The sequence below is a fragment of the Platalea leucorodia genome (assembly GCF_965183815.1).
Source record: "Platalea leucorodia genome assembly, chromosome: 2".
NCBI classification, from domain to species: domain Eukaryota; kingdom Metazoa; phylum Chordata; class Aves; order Pelecaniformes; family Threskiornithidae; genus Platalea; species Platalea leucorodia.
Genome location: NC_138824.1, coordinates 80408718 through 80424232, shown reverse-complemented (window position 1 = coordinate 80424232; position 15515 = coordinate 80408718). Strand labels below are relative to the sequence as shown.

Below are 15515 nucleotides of genomic sequence, written 5' to 3'. Positions count from 1 at the left end.
CTCGGAAGTGCAAATGCAATCATGATTTGTGACCTTAGAGATGTGACTGCTTTCTTATGTTTCCACTCAAGGTGGTGAGGTTGAGAAAACTGGCTCAGCAGATTGCGAACTGCAAACAGTGCATTGAGCGCTCGACATCCCTCATCTCTCAGGCTGAACAGTCACTGAAGGAGAACGATCATGCTCGCTTCCTGCAAACTGCTAAAAATATCACTGAAAGGTAAAGAAGACATTTCTCTTGATAAACAGAAAAACCTCAGTTTAAGGCAGATGGGTTGTCATAGTTGCTGTATTGTCTTGTCCCATCACAAATGTGGTCAAAGAGAGGGAGGTGAATTGACACATTCCCCCAAAACACTACTTTGTGCTGTACCAGAGTGGGAAGGACCTTACTGTAATGCTAAACCAAACCATCCCTTTGAAAAGACTAGCAGTTGAAAAGGATGCAAAATAAGAGTTAGAACAGTAATAGCCTGCACAAATGAAGGAGGTAAATGCCAAGCAGGTATCGGGTGCTAAACACTAAAAAAAACAGGTTTCTGGAGGCTGAAATTCCTACTCCATGAAAAATTCTGATATTGAGAAAGAAATCAGGCAGTGAGTACATTCCTTAGAAGAAATTTGGAATGATCTTAATGGATTCATATTCTTCACAAAAGCAAGCGGCAAGGTAACAAAATGTGTAACTTTGCAACATGCATCTCTGACATAGCCCACTCGAAGAGCTGGAGATTCAACAGCTTGGGCATCTGGAAGTAATGGCAGCTGCTGTGTCGAGTCCCTCGGTGCAGGGAATTTCTGCTATTTCTAGGATCCTAGCTCCTTTTCAGCATGCCAGATATATCAAGGACCCAAAGACAAGGGAGCAAGTCTTTCTAGGAAACTGTGCTGTCAGAAAATTTGGTCTGGTTTTCAGTGCAACACTGTGAATGCTGAAACATTCCCACTGAATTTCAGAAGTATTTTCTGATGAAAAAATGTTGTGTTGGAATTATCAGCTGTTTAGCCAACACTAGGAGAAACAAAAAAAAGGAGAATGTATCTGGACAATGAAGAAGAAAACTATGAAAAAGCATGCTCATTTATTCAGCTATTTTTTTATCTCTGGGTTCACATTATATCTTCACATTGTCCAGCCAATTTTCACTTAATCCAAAGCATGAAATTCCCTGCTTTTATTATTTATTTTCTTTAAGTGTGTCACTTACTCTGGAGTGCTCTATGCAGATTCTATGAATATCAGGCTTCACCAAAGCTATTTAATCAATTTATAAATAAGCCAGCAACACTGGCTTGCTCGTTACAGGTTCAGAGAATTGAAAACCTGTTGAGAAAGGCACGGCAAGGCAAGGCAAAGGAAGGGAAGGGAAGGCAGTGGATTACATTTGATCTGTCAGGCTCAGACCCTGGTTTGTATTCTGTCACCAAGCTACATTGTGGCACTTCGTTTTCCCAGCTGAAGCTGGTAGTAAAACTACTGCATGAGTATCATGAGCAAAAAGCTGAAGGTGAGGGTCTGGCCTTTTTTCAGTATTTGGTGGAATAAGCAGTAGGGCAGAAACCTGTGGAGACACAAAGCTTTTTAACTGACTACCGGAGAATATTCAGAGAAACTCCATTTTCACCTTGTAAATATGAACAGTTGCATCATAAATACAGTCACAGGAGAGACACTCAGAGAGCAGAAATGAGACCAGCTGACATATGTGCCCAATCAAATCTAATTCTTGGCTATCACAGATTGCTGTCTGTAATGAGATGTCTGTGAACGCCCTGAAAATCAGAGAATCATTTCAAGTAGTGAATAAAACTGAGGGGAAAAAAACCCCAAGTGCTTGCAGACAAATTGCAAGTGGAAAAAGAGACTAAATCTGATTAATAAATTATTCCCCACAAGTAACTCTCTTAGTTCTCATGTGGTGAGCAATATTTTGTTTGCTTCTAGACTGCTCATGTAACAGTCTCGCCAGGGCCCTGAGCTCCAGCAGCTAAAACAGTCTACTGAAATTATGCTCATTGCATTTCTTCATGCACATATTTCAAAGTAATTGCAGTATAATATTCTCTGTTGTAAGCACAACAGGTAACTATGTATAGCAAAGACATTACACACACTGCAATGATTTAGGTCATGCATTATTTACAGTGGGTGAAACACATTTATCCTAGAAAAACCCTTTCCAACCGAGTACAGTGTCAGATAGAGCAGGCAGAAGTACAAGAGGAAATTCAGTCTTCTGAACCTAATATGGTGACATGGTGATTGAAACTGCGAACTGTTGAGCTCAGTGAAAACTGACTTTAATACACGTACTCACAATGCATCCTTTGCATAGCTCCAAGCAAAGTCCAAAAGGGCCTGGTGATATGGTCGTCTTCACAATAATCATGTGCTTTATGGAGGTATTCAAAGAAGCTCTTCATCTTAGGTACCTGCTTGCTGGTTTCTTAGCAAAGCCATTGTTAATTTTGTAGAAATGTTTGCCCTAACACAGGCCCTACAAGAAAAGCATGTCTTTTTTTCTTACTAGATATAAAACACCATAGTGTAACTGCAGATGAACTACTGCCTGGTGGGAGGGGTGGGGGAGAAAAAAATAGCTGAAAGAGCTCAGGGAATTTTTCCCTCTAAGTACATGGGGCAAAAGGCACTTCAATTAATTACACTCTCAAAAAAAACCCCAAATCTGTACTATCTGTACTAGGATCTACTTTAAACTAAGTTCTACAACCACGGTTGCAGAAGAAACAGTGCTGAAAACTGTATAACATGAATTATTGACTAGGAAACCTCCTCAGCTCAGCTTTTGAAAACTATGCTGAAGACAATGAGATGTGCAGCTCAGTTTTTGATTTTCCTAACTACATTTTCCTAAAATACTACACAAGAAATATGTGAAAACATAGTTTTTAGTAAGCATTTGGTCTGGAGCCATTTGAGTCATGTCTGCAGAGAAATATTCTAATTTGGGAAACTGTTAATTGAAGCAATCAAAATATTTTGATCTGACATGTGTCACGAATGACAGATAACTGACATACCTTGTGTGCATGGTTGTGTGTTTACCTCCAAACTCAAACAATTAACAAATGAGGTTTAATAACCAATTTGCTTAAACGGATCAAACTTTCTGTAAACATATCCAGTATCCAGTAACACATATTTTGAGGCATCAGGATGAAGGATCTGAAAGATACATCCTGATAGCAGTTTTCTTGTGAAAGCTTATCTCTCTATATTAGTACTGCTGGACAGACAAAAAGTGGATGTAGCTCCTGCAATGAGGTAAGCAAGGAGACTTTTCAGTTTTGGAGGAAATGTAAGTATGCACACATGCTTTGCAGGGAAAAGCCTTTCAAAATAAACTGTGCTGACATCTATTTGTTTTATCTCCCCTCTGTGCTTTTTGAAGTTAGCAGCAGCGTGCTGTGCTAAACAGCTGAGGAGGTGTGGGGATCTGCACCAAGCCCTTGGGACAGCAGTGCCAAGGAATGCCTGGAGCAAGAAACTGCTTCAGAAAACAAGGGTTGGGAGAGATGCAGCATCTGTCAGGATTGCTTAAAACAGAGATAAATATGGTGCTATTGCTACTTTGGTTCAGTGGGTGGCTAGAAAGAACAATTCAAAGTATATTGTTGTTTAACCAATATATTGTTAAAAACTTATCTGACGCTGCATGTCAGGCAGAAGCTAAGTAATAAGAGATTTTTACTGGAGATTTTACTTGCAAAAATAAAAGTGGCAGGAGAAGCTCCTAACTTAAACAATATAAATAAAATACATGTAAAAGTTTTTGTAAAGCTTTTTGAGAAGTGATAACAATCATAATGATCAGGTCCTACCTTGATGTGAAAGTTATTGTATCTTGGGCGCTAAAAGACTTTTTCTTTTCATTATAGGGTTTCCATGGCAACTGCATCCTCCCAGGTTCTAATTCCTGAAATTAATCTCAACGATACTTTTGATACTTTCGCACTTGATTTTACCAGGGAGAAGAAATTGTTGGAATGCCTTGATTACCTTACAGGTAATTTTTTTCTCAAGGTGCTACTATTATATGCTCCTCATAAAATAGTAGTAATAGGATTTTCTTCATTCCTCTCTGCGGTCAGTTAACTTTGGCTTGACTGCCAGGTGCCCACCAAGCCACTCTCTCACTCCACCTCCTCAGTAAGACAGGGGGAGAAAATAAGATTAAAAGCTCATGGGTTGAGATAAGGACAGGGAGATCACTCAATGGTTACTGCTACAGGCAAAACAGACTCAACTTGGGGAAGATTAATGTAATTTATTGCCAATTAATTGTAACAGTAAGATGCTAAGAAAGAAAAACAAAACTAAAGACACTTTCCCCCCCACCCCATCCTTCTTCCCAGGCTCAACTTCCCTCCCAACTCTTCTACCTCCTCCTCCTCCTGAGTGGCATGGGGGGATGCGGAATGGGGGTTGTGGTCAGTTCATCAGACATCATCTCCACTGCCACTCCTTCCTCCTCATGCTCTTCCCCTGCTCCGGTGTGGGCTCCTTCCTGCGGGATGCAGTTCTTCACAAACTTCTCCAAGATGGGTCCTTCCCACAGGCTGCAGTTCTCCAAGAACTGCTCCAGCATGGGTCCTTTCCACAGATTACAGTCCTTCAGGAACAGACTGCTCCGTTGTGTGTCCCCCATGAGCCATGGTTCCTGCCAGAAAACTTGCTCCTGCGTGGCCTCCTTTCTGCAAGCTGCAGCTTCCTTCAGGGCATATCCACCTGCTCCAGTGTGGGTCCTCCACAGGCTGCAGGTGGACATCTGCTCCACTGCGGTCCTCCATGGGCTGTAGGGGGACAGCCTGCCTCACCAATGGGCTGCAGGGGAATCTCTGCTCCAGCACCTGCAGCACCTCCTCCGCCTCCTTCTTCACTGACCTTGGTGTCTGAAGGGCTGCTTCTCTCACATTTTCTCACTCCTCTCTCTCCCAGCTGCTTCACAGCCTTTTTTCCCCTTTCTGAAATACGTTATCACAGAGGCACTACTAGCCTCAGTGATGGACTCAGCCTTGGGCAGCGTGGGTCTGTCTTAGAACTGGCTGTGTCAGACATGGGCTCAACTCCTGGTCTTTCCTCACAAAAGTGACCCCTGCAGTCCAACCACTACCAAAACCTTGCCACATAAACCCAATACACTCTCGCTCTTAATCCTGAATATATTACCCCCAGCAGCCCCAGAATGCCCCAGGAAGGATTAGGTGCTACAGAAGACAACTGGAATGCGTTTGCTACCTCCTCTCCTTGCATTCCTCCTCACCAGGGTGTGGGCAAGTGGGAGTGAGAAATGGTTAAAAGCCACTGCAGCAGAGTGAAATGAAAGAACAGCTGGAGCTTAGCCTGGAGCAGCCAGAGGAGGGAGAGCAAGGACCAAATCCCATTTCCCCGGGGGGATGGATGTCCACATGTTACCCTCTCCCTTGGGGCTGCCTCCTTGATGCAGCAGATTGCAGCCTGGCAGATTTCCCACGAGCAACCAGAAGCTGTTCAAGCAATCAACATCAAGGGCTCAGCAATGAAAGATGTTTTCTCATGCCGGTGACACTGTGTATTTCTCTCATCACAGAACTGGAGAACCTCGCTGTGTCTGGGACTAGAGAGCACGCAGTGTGCTCTGTGCCAGGGTGTGGGATGGGTTCTCTGCAGAGCAGAGCCCCAGCTCGCTTAACTGAGAGCTTTGGCCTGAAGAAGGCTGCAGGATTAGACCCTTACTGAAGGCCTGAGTAATGTGCGATCTCAGAGTATATAATGACTCACAAAGAGAAACAAATTACTGTAATTTAGGGTGTTTTGATTTCAATGCCAGAATTAGAACAATTCATTCCAGTTCAATTGAAAACAGAAGAGACACAGAGTAGGTTTTCATTTTGCAGGGTCTTTAAGCATCTGCTGTTAACAGCGAGAATTTGCAATGAAAGTCACAAAGCACTGTTAGCAAAGCACTTGAAAATGCTTCCTGACCCCGTTCTCTTATCCCAGTTTGTAGGAGATATACCCGTGTTATTTCAGAAGAATGTGGGAGCATGGAGTCTCCTCATTGCCAACCACTGGATTTTTTCCATGCGGAGAGCTGGTTTCTGGCTTTTCTGCAGGGGAATAAGTGAACAGATTAGTATTGGGAAGAGCAAGGCTGTCTGCATGCACAAGGCAGCACCACCCTTGCATTACAGAGCTGTGGGGTTCTTGCCATATCTGAACGAGAGATTTTATCTGCAAGAAATTTCTGTATCACTGTGTAACTGGTGAATGCAATCAGTGTTTAAGACATACTCAAGGAAATAATACACAATAATAATGTGGTGAGAGTCACTTGAACTTTTTATACAGCACCAGTGAAATGTTATGGTGTCTGCCTCTCCCCAAAGTCTGCTGGAATTTTGCCACCATGTTGAGTATTCACCCCAAAATTATAAAAAGACAAGGAAATTAAAGAAGGATTAAGGAAAAGCCAGGCTCATTTGCCCTAACCTAGGAATCTGCCTGTAAAATAATCAGCCTCAGCTTCCTTTATAGTCGAAGAAGAGGAATAAAGGAATAACCACCTCATTTTAAGGCACGTATATCAGTCAGGTGACTCCATTCTGGAGGTGCCTATTTCTCCCAGCTGTCTCCAAACAGAGGCTAGAGAGACTCATTCAAATATAGATAATAGTGGTTTACATCTTTGAATTTATAAGAGGTGAACTCCATCTAGCAATCTGTTCCCACACCCCCCAGGTCTTCTCCCCTTTCCACATCCCATGTCAATATTACCAACCTAATTGCTGTGCACTGCAGAAAATGAAGGTTGGATCTGTACCAAAATGAAGGGCAGTCTTGCTACAGGGTGCAATGCCACAAAGATCCTTTCTGCAGTCCACCATGCTGGCTGTGCTATTTACACAGCTCCTTCTCTGCCTTCTTCCTACCTCATCCACAGTCTTGAAAAATTTCTCACATTGCAGTCTAAGGGAACTTGCGAACATATCAAGCAGTTTAGCTGTTTTTTCCTAATCTACCATTTTTATCCTTGCCCTTGATGCCCAGTGAAGAACAGTTTTAGCTGGCTCTGTCTTTGTACTATTTCTCTTCACATTAATAAATAGCATATGGCTGCAATGGCAAAATCCAAAACACATGTCCAAATTATCTGAGCATAAAATACAACCTATGCAGACAGTTAAAATACGTTTATGTAAATATATGTATATATGTAATCTATATGTGTATATGTATAGTCCCAAGAGTCAAATGCACTTGATTATTCTCTATTGTTGTTCAGAAACTCTAGAGGAAGATTTATTTTATTTTACCCCTTTCAGATTGATGAATGGAATCTTCATAGATCTTAAACTGAAAACTGTGTGACAGAGTGAATTGGGCTTTACTTTTATCATATTTCACAGTTAAGTAAAATGAAGACCATTTTTAAGTCCTACTGGTACCTCTGTGTTGTGATTCAAGTGAAGAAGCCTATACTATATCGATCGTCTCTACTGCTTCTGAACAAAATGTCAGAGCCTGAATTCCAGCTTCATTCTGTCTGCTGTCAGTTGCCTTCGAAGCAATTGACCTTGGTTGTCTTCTGGAGATTTTCTTCTCTTTTGGTTTTTCCCAATGTACTATTTGTCAGATCTTCTTCAGCCTCCATCTCCCCAACCCCAGTTTTCTATGTGGCACATTGAAGTTTGCATCTTTCTTCCTAGGCTATTTCTTTCCCAAATATGAATTTAACTAGTTTATGCTTATGATCTACACAGCTGTCTGTCCAAAGCTTCTGTTATCCAAATGAAAATCTCTGCTATCGCTCTGAAAGTTGCCAGCCAGACATTGAGATGTCAAGCTCAGTATAGTAAAACAATACCCTTAATCTTCCTCTGACTGTTCTATCCTCTGTATATATATAGCCTTGACATCTTTTGAAAGCTTTCTTATCTTGCCAGTTGCTCATGCTCTTCATCTGGAACTCATCTTTTTCTGAACATGTATCTAGCTAGATTCAGGCAATGCATATGACTTGCAAACTCTCTGCACAATGTTACTAACATAAGGACTTTTTGTATCCATTGTGAATCGAAAAATATTTGTTCTGTGTCTTAATACTTTGAAATCAATTGCAGGAACATCTATTCTTTGACCTTGCAGTTTGCCCTGCTTCAGAAATCCCATCTGAAACGATGACACGTTTTCTTCATCCATCACTTCAGCTATGACTGTACTGAGAAATATGCATTGCCTAGCATATACCAGCATTTTTTTCACACAAAAACAACTTCATTCTGGAAACCCTTCACACCCCGTCTTTCCTCTTAACTCTTTCAGTATTAAAAGATCAAAAACAACCTCCAGCCAGCTGAGTCTTGTGCTTTGGGTGTAATCTCTTCTTACTCTGTTGGTTTTGAGCAGTTCTGGTCTAAAGGTAGGTAGGCACCTACATGGTTATATGACTGAGGTCTTGATGCCAACTTATGCATGACATGTTACTAACACATCAAATTTGTATCCACATCTGATGTAACTGTGCCTTTCAAGTTCCTGCATGCTGGTTCAGTCTAGTGTCATGATACACCATGGAGCCAGTAATGAACAGAGAGAGGTTCAGAGCAGCTTCCTCAACTCCTTCATGTTCGTACCAGCAGTATGAATATTTCTAGCACCATTAAGTCAAGGAGGTGACTTAGATCTTTGGTTTTTACTCACTATCAAAATCAGTAAGGAACCCTTACAAAGTCAATCACCCCATGCCAGCAGGGAGGTGGAGACTGAGCAAACAAAAGGAAGTTGAGGTGGTTTTAGTCAATCTCTGTGACCTTGAGCTGAAAGGGTGTAGAAATAGTCTCAGTAGTCACCCAGGAGCCACTGCATTTCATGCTGGGATTCACCAATGAGAGGTGGAAGTTTCCCTAAACTGCTTCTCAGGTGTATGGACCACGAGTGCTTTCAGTCTGCTTCAGAGCAAAAGCCACACAGATGACATTGAATGGAAGAGTGGGTTAGACTAACCAGGCTGAAAGGGTGTAGGTATACTCACAAGGTGAGTTACTTTAGGGACCAAATTTAAGAAACTGTTTTTCTAATATTAGTTATTGCCTTTCAGGCACTTCAGATGTGGTTCCTGACTATTTAAGTGTGCCTGCTCAGTTTTGAGTTGAAGTCACACAAATTAACTAAAACAGCCTTCAGCAATGATTTTCACTCTTGTCAGAGAGTGTTGATTCATGAACACAGATCGATGAAAGTCAATGTGACGGAAGCAGTTACGGCTCCCAGGTGTTTGCTGTGGTCCTCTGTGGAGATTGACACCCCACGACCAAGGAGAGCTACAGATGTTAGGAAGCAATTCCTTAAACCACTACAGCTTTCATTGTGCCTTGCTAAGTCTGCTGGCACTGATTCCAGGTTCCCTCACTGCTGAAGGCTGTAAATTTGGGGTTTTCAGGAGCTGCTTCACATTTTTTTCAGCTCTTCCTGACATTGGGTAGCTGTTTGTAGGCAGGAGGCTGCCAATAGCTGAGGGTATTAACAGCATCAGCTGTCAAACTTCAGTCTTCTTACTGTTGCAAGTCAGTGCTCCATCCTCACCCTGAAATGGACTGGAAGGGCTCATGGGCAATCACTGCTTCTCCACCAGGAAAGAGGACCGAAGGGTGGATATGAGGCTTTATGTCTTCCACTGCTGTGCTGGAAGCATGCTGGGCTTCCTCCTCCTGAGCAGTGGTGGAGCACACCCGAGCCAAGGCCACGTGAGGGAAGGTGCTGGTGCAGTCAATGGCCATAAGGCCAGCCAGGTGTGCATATGAAGAGAGAACTTAGGCTGTCATTTTCAAAGGAGTTGAAGACACTTAGGTACTATTGAAATGCAGTTTACAGTTCATTAAACCTTCAGTAATTGTTGCTTTCCATTAAATTAATATTTATTATCTGCGTTGTAGTAATAGCAGGTACATTTCTCAAGTAAAAGGTTTTGCGCTGGTAGGAGCAGAAGACTGAAGAAGACTTTAGTTGAATAGTGGCAAAAAGGATCCACTTGTATATTTGTAATTAATATTTTTTTCAAAATTTTTTTTTGCCTTTGAAGGAAAGGCAAAATATGAAAATGAAGCCTCAGCTAGAAAAAAAAAACCAAACAGCTCCTGTAGATTGTTCTGCTGGATACATTTTTGAAACATAGCTGATAGGACCGATGCAGTACTGCATAGCTTTCACAACAGTGCGTTGGCCTCAGTATACAACCTCTAAACTGCAGCATTAATCTTTCCAGAAGATTGCAGGGTTTTTTCTCCTCCTTTTTGTTTATATTCCCCTCCTGGATGACTGTTCTTATTTTAGTTCATTTCTCTCTCTGTTAATATCCATCTGTCCCAAGGGTTGCTCTGCTGAGGAAAAAAAAAAGGCATTGGTAAGCTTCCGTGCTAAAATATTCAGAGCATCACAAATCACAGTCATATCATGAAACACATCTGAATGTTTCCTTATGCCCCTTGGTTGAAAGAGGCTGCTTGGAAATGTGTCTGCACTTTAATTCTTGGGAACTGTTGTGGCTTAACCCCAGCCAGCAACTAAGCACCACACAGCTGCTCGCTCACTCCCCCCCTCCCCCCCACGGTGGGACGGGGGAGAGAATCAGAAGGGTAAAAGGGGAAAACTCGTGGGTTGAGGTAAGAACAGTTTAATATCTGAAGTAAAATAAAAATAAAACAGTAGTAATGGTAATAATAATAATAATAAAAACAAATAATAATGCTACAATAGTAATACAAAGCAAGTGATGATACACTATACAATTGCTCACCACCCACCGACCGATGCCCAGCCCATCCCCAAGCAGTGATTGCTGTCCCCCAGCCAACTCCCCCAGTTTATATACTGGGCATGACATCATGTGGTATGGCATAGCCCTTTGGCCAGTCTGGGTCAGCTGTCCTGGCTGTGCCCCCTCCCAGCTTCTTGTGCACAGGGCAGAGCACAGGAAGCTGAAAAGTCCTTGACCAGTGTGAGCGCCACTTAGCAACAACTTAGCACTGCTTAACAAGAACCAAAGCATCAGTGTGTTATCGACATATTGTTCTCATCCTAAATCCAAAACACAGCACCATACCGGCTACCAAGAAGAAAATTAACTCTGTCCCAGCTGAAACCAGGACAGGAACATACACCAGTAAACCAGGGACATGAACTATAAAAAATCTTAATGGAAAGTTTCATAAAAATAAGATGTTGCAAAAGTAAAAGTGGAATTTCTTCAGAGGGACTCTTTTTGAGGCCATTATTTGTGGCTAACAGAAGTTAAAGAGCTGCAGCAAAAATACCATTCAGAGTTGCCTTCCTTTTCCTTTAATACAGGCATATTGTGGTTGTTTCAGCTTGAGTGCCCTCCTTCCTCACTCTGTGACAGCTGGGAGGAACACTATGAAACACAAGGATTTTTTTTTTTGCATGATGGTGGCATGTAGGGAAGATGATGAGGAATGAAGCTCCCACCAAGACAAGCATGCAGAAAGGCCCACTGGTCTTTCAAAGAAAGACTCATTTGTTTCTTATTTAGGTTTTTGGCTTTGTAAAGAATGCAAACAAGGAAAATTCAGACCTAAGAATTTTGCTTCAAGTTTCACTTCTTTAAACAGGTCTTTAAAACAAACCTGTGTGTTAATATGGGAGAAGAATGTATAACTTGCTACACAGAGATCTTGCTTGTTGATTGAAAAAAAAGAAATAGAGGGACAACTTTTTATTAAAGTTTGGATTGTTTTCTAGAATTACTTAATTAGCAATGACATTGAAGATTAGGTTATAATAGTCATACCGTCATGATGTTATGATAAGAAATCATTATGTAAGGGTGAAAAAAAGTGAGTTGTATAGCCAACAGAAATTATATGCACCTATATTAGAAAGGATAGCTAGGAAATAAATAAAAATGAACTTGAAGAGAGGAGAAGATTGAGCATAAAAGCATGAGTGTTTGGAAGCTTTCCCAAAGTTATATTTTTTAAGTACCACTTATGCCAATCTCTGGTAAGATAGGCTAGGCAAACACTGCTTTCAAGTCAACAGTGAAGAGTGTTGACTCTCCCTCTTGATATATGCATCAATGAAACCTTGATAATTTTGGTGTGATGGTCAGAAACAATCCTAGAAAAAGTAACATGTCGATTGTACCCATTTAATCACAGTTTCATGTGACCACCAACACATAGCTTATGCTAGGGGATCTGAAACTAAACCAACTTTAATAAAAAAATATTTTCAAAATCTGGAGTTCCTAGGTGGTTATATTGACAGTAAGAATACCTTTGCAACAATTTATTAATAATCAAAGTTCCTACTGGAATTAGCAAAAAGTTGTTGGAAAGTCTGTTGGATGGTATAGCTACAAACTCATACATCAGATGCATCCCCTAATCTCAGGTGAGAAGGGAAATATTTTACTGATTGTGTCAGTAAGCCTCCTCTGTTGTATCTCACAGCTCCCAACCCACCCACCATTCGAGAAGAGCTCTGTACAGCTTCTTATGATACCATTACTGTCCACTGGACGTCGGATGACGAGTTCAGTGTGGTCTCTTATGAGCTGCAGTACACCATCTTCACCGGACAAGCTAATGTTGTTAGTAAGTATAAACCTTCTCTTTTCTAGTTCTGTTTCCTTATGGTTTCTCTGGAAACTAAGTGCCTATAAGTATAAATGTAGGAAAAAATGTTTTCTAGGAAGATTTAAAGCCAAAATTTTAAATGCAAACCAATAATGATTTCAAAACGTTATAAAATTCAGAATTGATCCAGTTAAAATTTCTTGTGTCTTTTCTGGGAGTGCCACGTAGTCGGAGCTTTTGAAGACTAAATCCAGCGCATATTCCGAAAGGCACAAGTATTGTCCATGTTAACAGGACTTGTCTCTTGTGTCCTAGGTCCCTTGTTGCAGATGTAGCAGGGACAAAGACCTCAGTTCCGTTGACTGGGCTAGTCAGGCCCTTGGGAGCCTGTGTTGAACTGGTCATTAGTTAGAACTGCAGCCCCGTTGTCATTTAGATACCCTTGACAACTGGACCTTTGTCAGAAATACAGATTAAAAGTCCTTCCCTCTGATTTTTACTGTCTTCAAGGCTACAAAGCATAGGTCTCAGTTAGTATACTGAAGGCTAAGGCAGCAAACATCAGTGGAACAACAATTAATGTGGTAACTTTGTTCAACTTATAATGACATTAACAATCATTGCTTTATATTTTGTATTGTAGCACATTTTTTTATTAAATGCACTCTCTGTTTTGAATCTGCGATTTTCCTTAGTGGACAAACTTACTGATTATTCCTTGGATTGTTTTGTTAAATAACTGTTTCTCCAAGAAAACAATGTTGTCTAATCTTTGGCCAGGAAGTCAACACTTTTGGGTTCAGTGCATAGTGACCATTGACTATGAATTTAGAGAAGTCATTTAACATCTTCCTGTTCCCCATATGTTTAACAAGAATACCACTAGCTGACACATACTTGCTTTATGAAACAAGGGTTCTGAAATGAACCAAATCAATCAAAAGGTGGAGTTTGTTCAGTCAACATGTATTTAAATGCGGAACTCATTGCCACAGAGGGTTGTTGTGTTTTTGAGTTCAAGAGATGACTGGACAGATCATGCAAGAAAAATCCACTGAAGTGGAAGAATGAAGTGCAGAGACTTCCTCCTGGCTCGGGAAGTGCCAGAGCTGTAAGCTGTTGAGGCCAGGGAAAGCATGGTGAGAAATGATCACTGTGTGCTTTCCATGTTCCTTAACACCTTCCTACGCTCTTGCTTTTGTCCACCGTCAGATACTCTGGCCACACACTGAGCTAGATAGGCTTAGCTCTGACCCAGTGCAGAAGTGTTTTTCTTCTTACAAAATTTGTTGAGATACTTTGATGAAAGTCAGTGCTGCAGACATGTTTACATGCTTTATGTCAGTGGAAAAATGGTATGGACTATGCCAAGTTTCAGTACTGAGCCAAACTCTTGCACTAACTCCTCTGTTGCTGTGTGCACCTCATTTTCTCCATCTCTAAACTGGAGTATGTTTTTCAAGCCATCTGAAGGCATATCTGAGGATTCATGTGCTGGCATTTTAACACCATTTTTAAGTAGCATACTGTGAATATATTATGGTATTCAGGATTGACTAAAATATAAGGCGGACTATTGAAAATTTGATGAGTGTTTTGCCAAAACCTCCATTTAGTATTTCAGTAAACAGCCTAATTTTGCACAACACACTGTAAAATTTGAGACTGCTGGAAAGACAAGTAAACTTCAACACATGCTCCTACATCTGAGCAAGCTGGATAACGGAAAGGTCTAACAGTAACTTGGAACAGATTGGAGGAACGTAGATAAGGAAGGAAAAGTTTCCCTGATTCATCACTACTAAGCAGACAGGACTTAATGATAACACAGTAGGTTGCTTGTTTTCTAACCCATTTTTATCTATGGCTTTTTGCTAGAAGACTTTATGCAAGTCAGTTATTGGCATTATGTGTGAACATGGGAGTAGAAAGGTGTGCCATTTCCACACCTTTGTGATGTAGGGTTTTACTCTTTGCTTACTAGTGAATAAATAACAAGGTATTTTGGTTTTAGGCTGTATTGTAGGTTTCCCATGTGGAGATGAAAGCTTTGATCTGCAAAACATGTATCAATTAGTCTATTTTCAGAGATTCAATATGATAATTTTTGGGTATAGCATGAAGTGCTCAGTGTACAGTCTGAACTTTCATTTTATCACTTTGCAAAAATGGTGTCATTAAAAGTTTGAAGAGAAAACAAATTAACACTGTAAGAAACTTTGTTTACAAAATGCCCTGAAGACCTTAAATGACATGAAAGAAATGGAAGAACTGGCCCTTTTTTTTTTTTTTTGACTGCAGCTAGCTCTTACACAAAAATCCTGGCTGTTAGTTTCAATTTAATTGAAAGCTATAATGTTAACCCAAATTAAATATATACATATATATGTGGAAGGGTTTTCTAAATGTTGCAAAGCTTTTTTTTTAACCTCGTTATTTAATGTAGACTTGAACAACTCCAAAGGAGGTGTTCCTGCCAAATCTAACTGCTACAGATCTGCCCAGGTTTCTAACACATGGGACTCTCCCAGTTCATTCCAACTTCCAGTGGTACCGGAGATTTGCCCACTAACGCGTCCTGATTTTACTCAGAACACTGCTTGGATGTTTCTTCACTTTGTTGGATTATATTCTTTCTTTATCCTGCAGAAGGGTCTAATATCCCAGCCTTTATAAATGACTTTCCAAGATTGTCCCTATAATATCAGAGTGTACCTTAGTAGTCCGGTTGAACACAGAGAGCTATTTTCCCTGTAAGCAGCATTAGCAGATGCTGCACTGCAGCCTTCATGTTTTGATGAAATGAAGCTAGATGAATTCTTTTTCTTTTTAAATTCTATTTTAATGGAATAGATTTTGGATTAGCACAAATTTCTTTCTCTTCATGGCATTTGCATGCACATATTTTTTTTTTTTTA

The 15515-nt window shown here is 40.8% G+C and overlaps 1 protein-coding gene across 3 annotated transcripts in view; it reads left to right on the top strand.

Moving 5' to 3' along the window:
• The window catches only part of MID1 (midline 1), a gene marked incomplete at its 5' end in the record, with an annotated part of 98435 nt that overhangs the window by 72020 nt on the left and 10900 nt on the right, over positions 1-15515 (top strand). For all 3 annotated transcript variants that reach the window (XM_082333581.1, XM_082333580.1, XM_082333579.1), the window contains 3 exons: positions 72-220; positions 3901-4028; positions 12472-12615. In XM_082333581.1, the coding sequence (XP_082189707.1) occupies positions 72-220; positions 3901-4028; positions 12472-12615 (421 nt within the window). The remainder of the gene's footprint in view (positions 1-71; positions 221-3900; positions 4029-12471; positions 12616-15515) is intronic.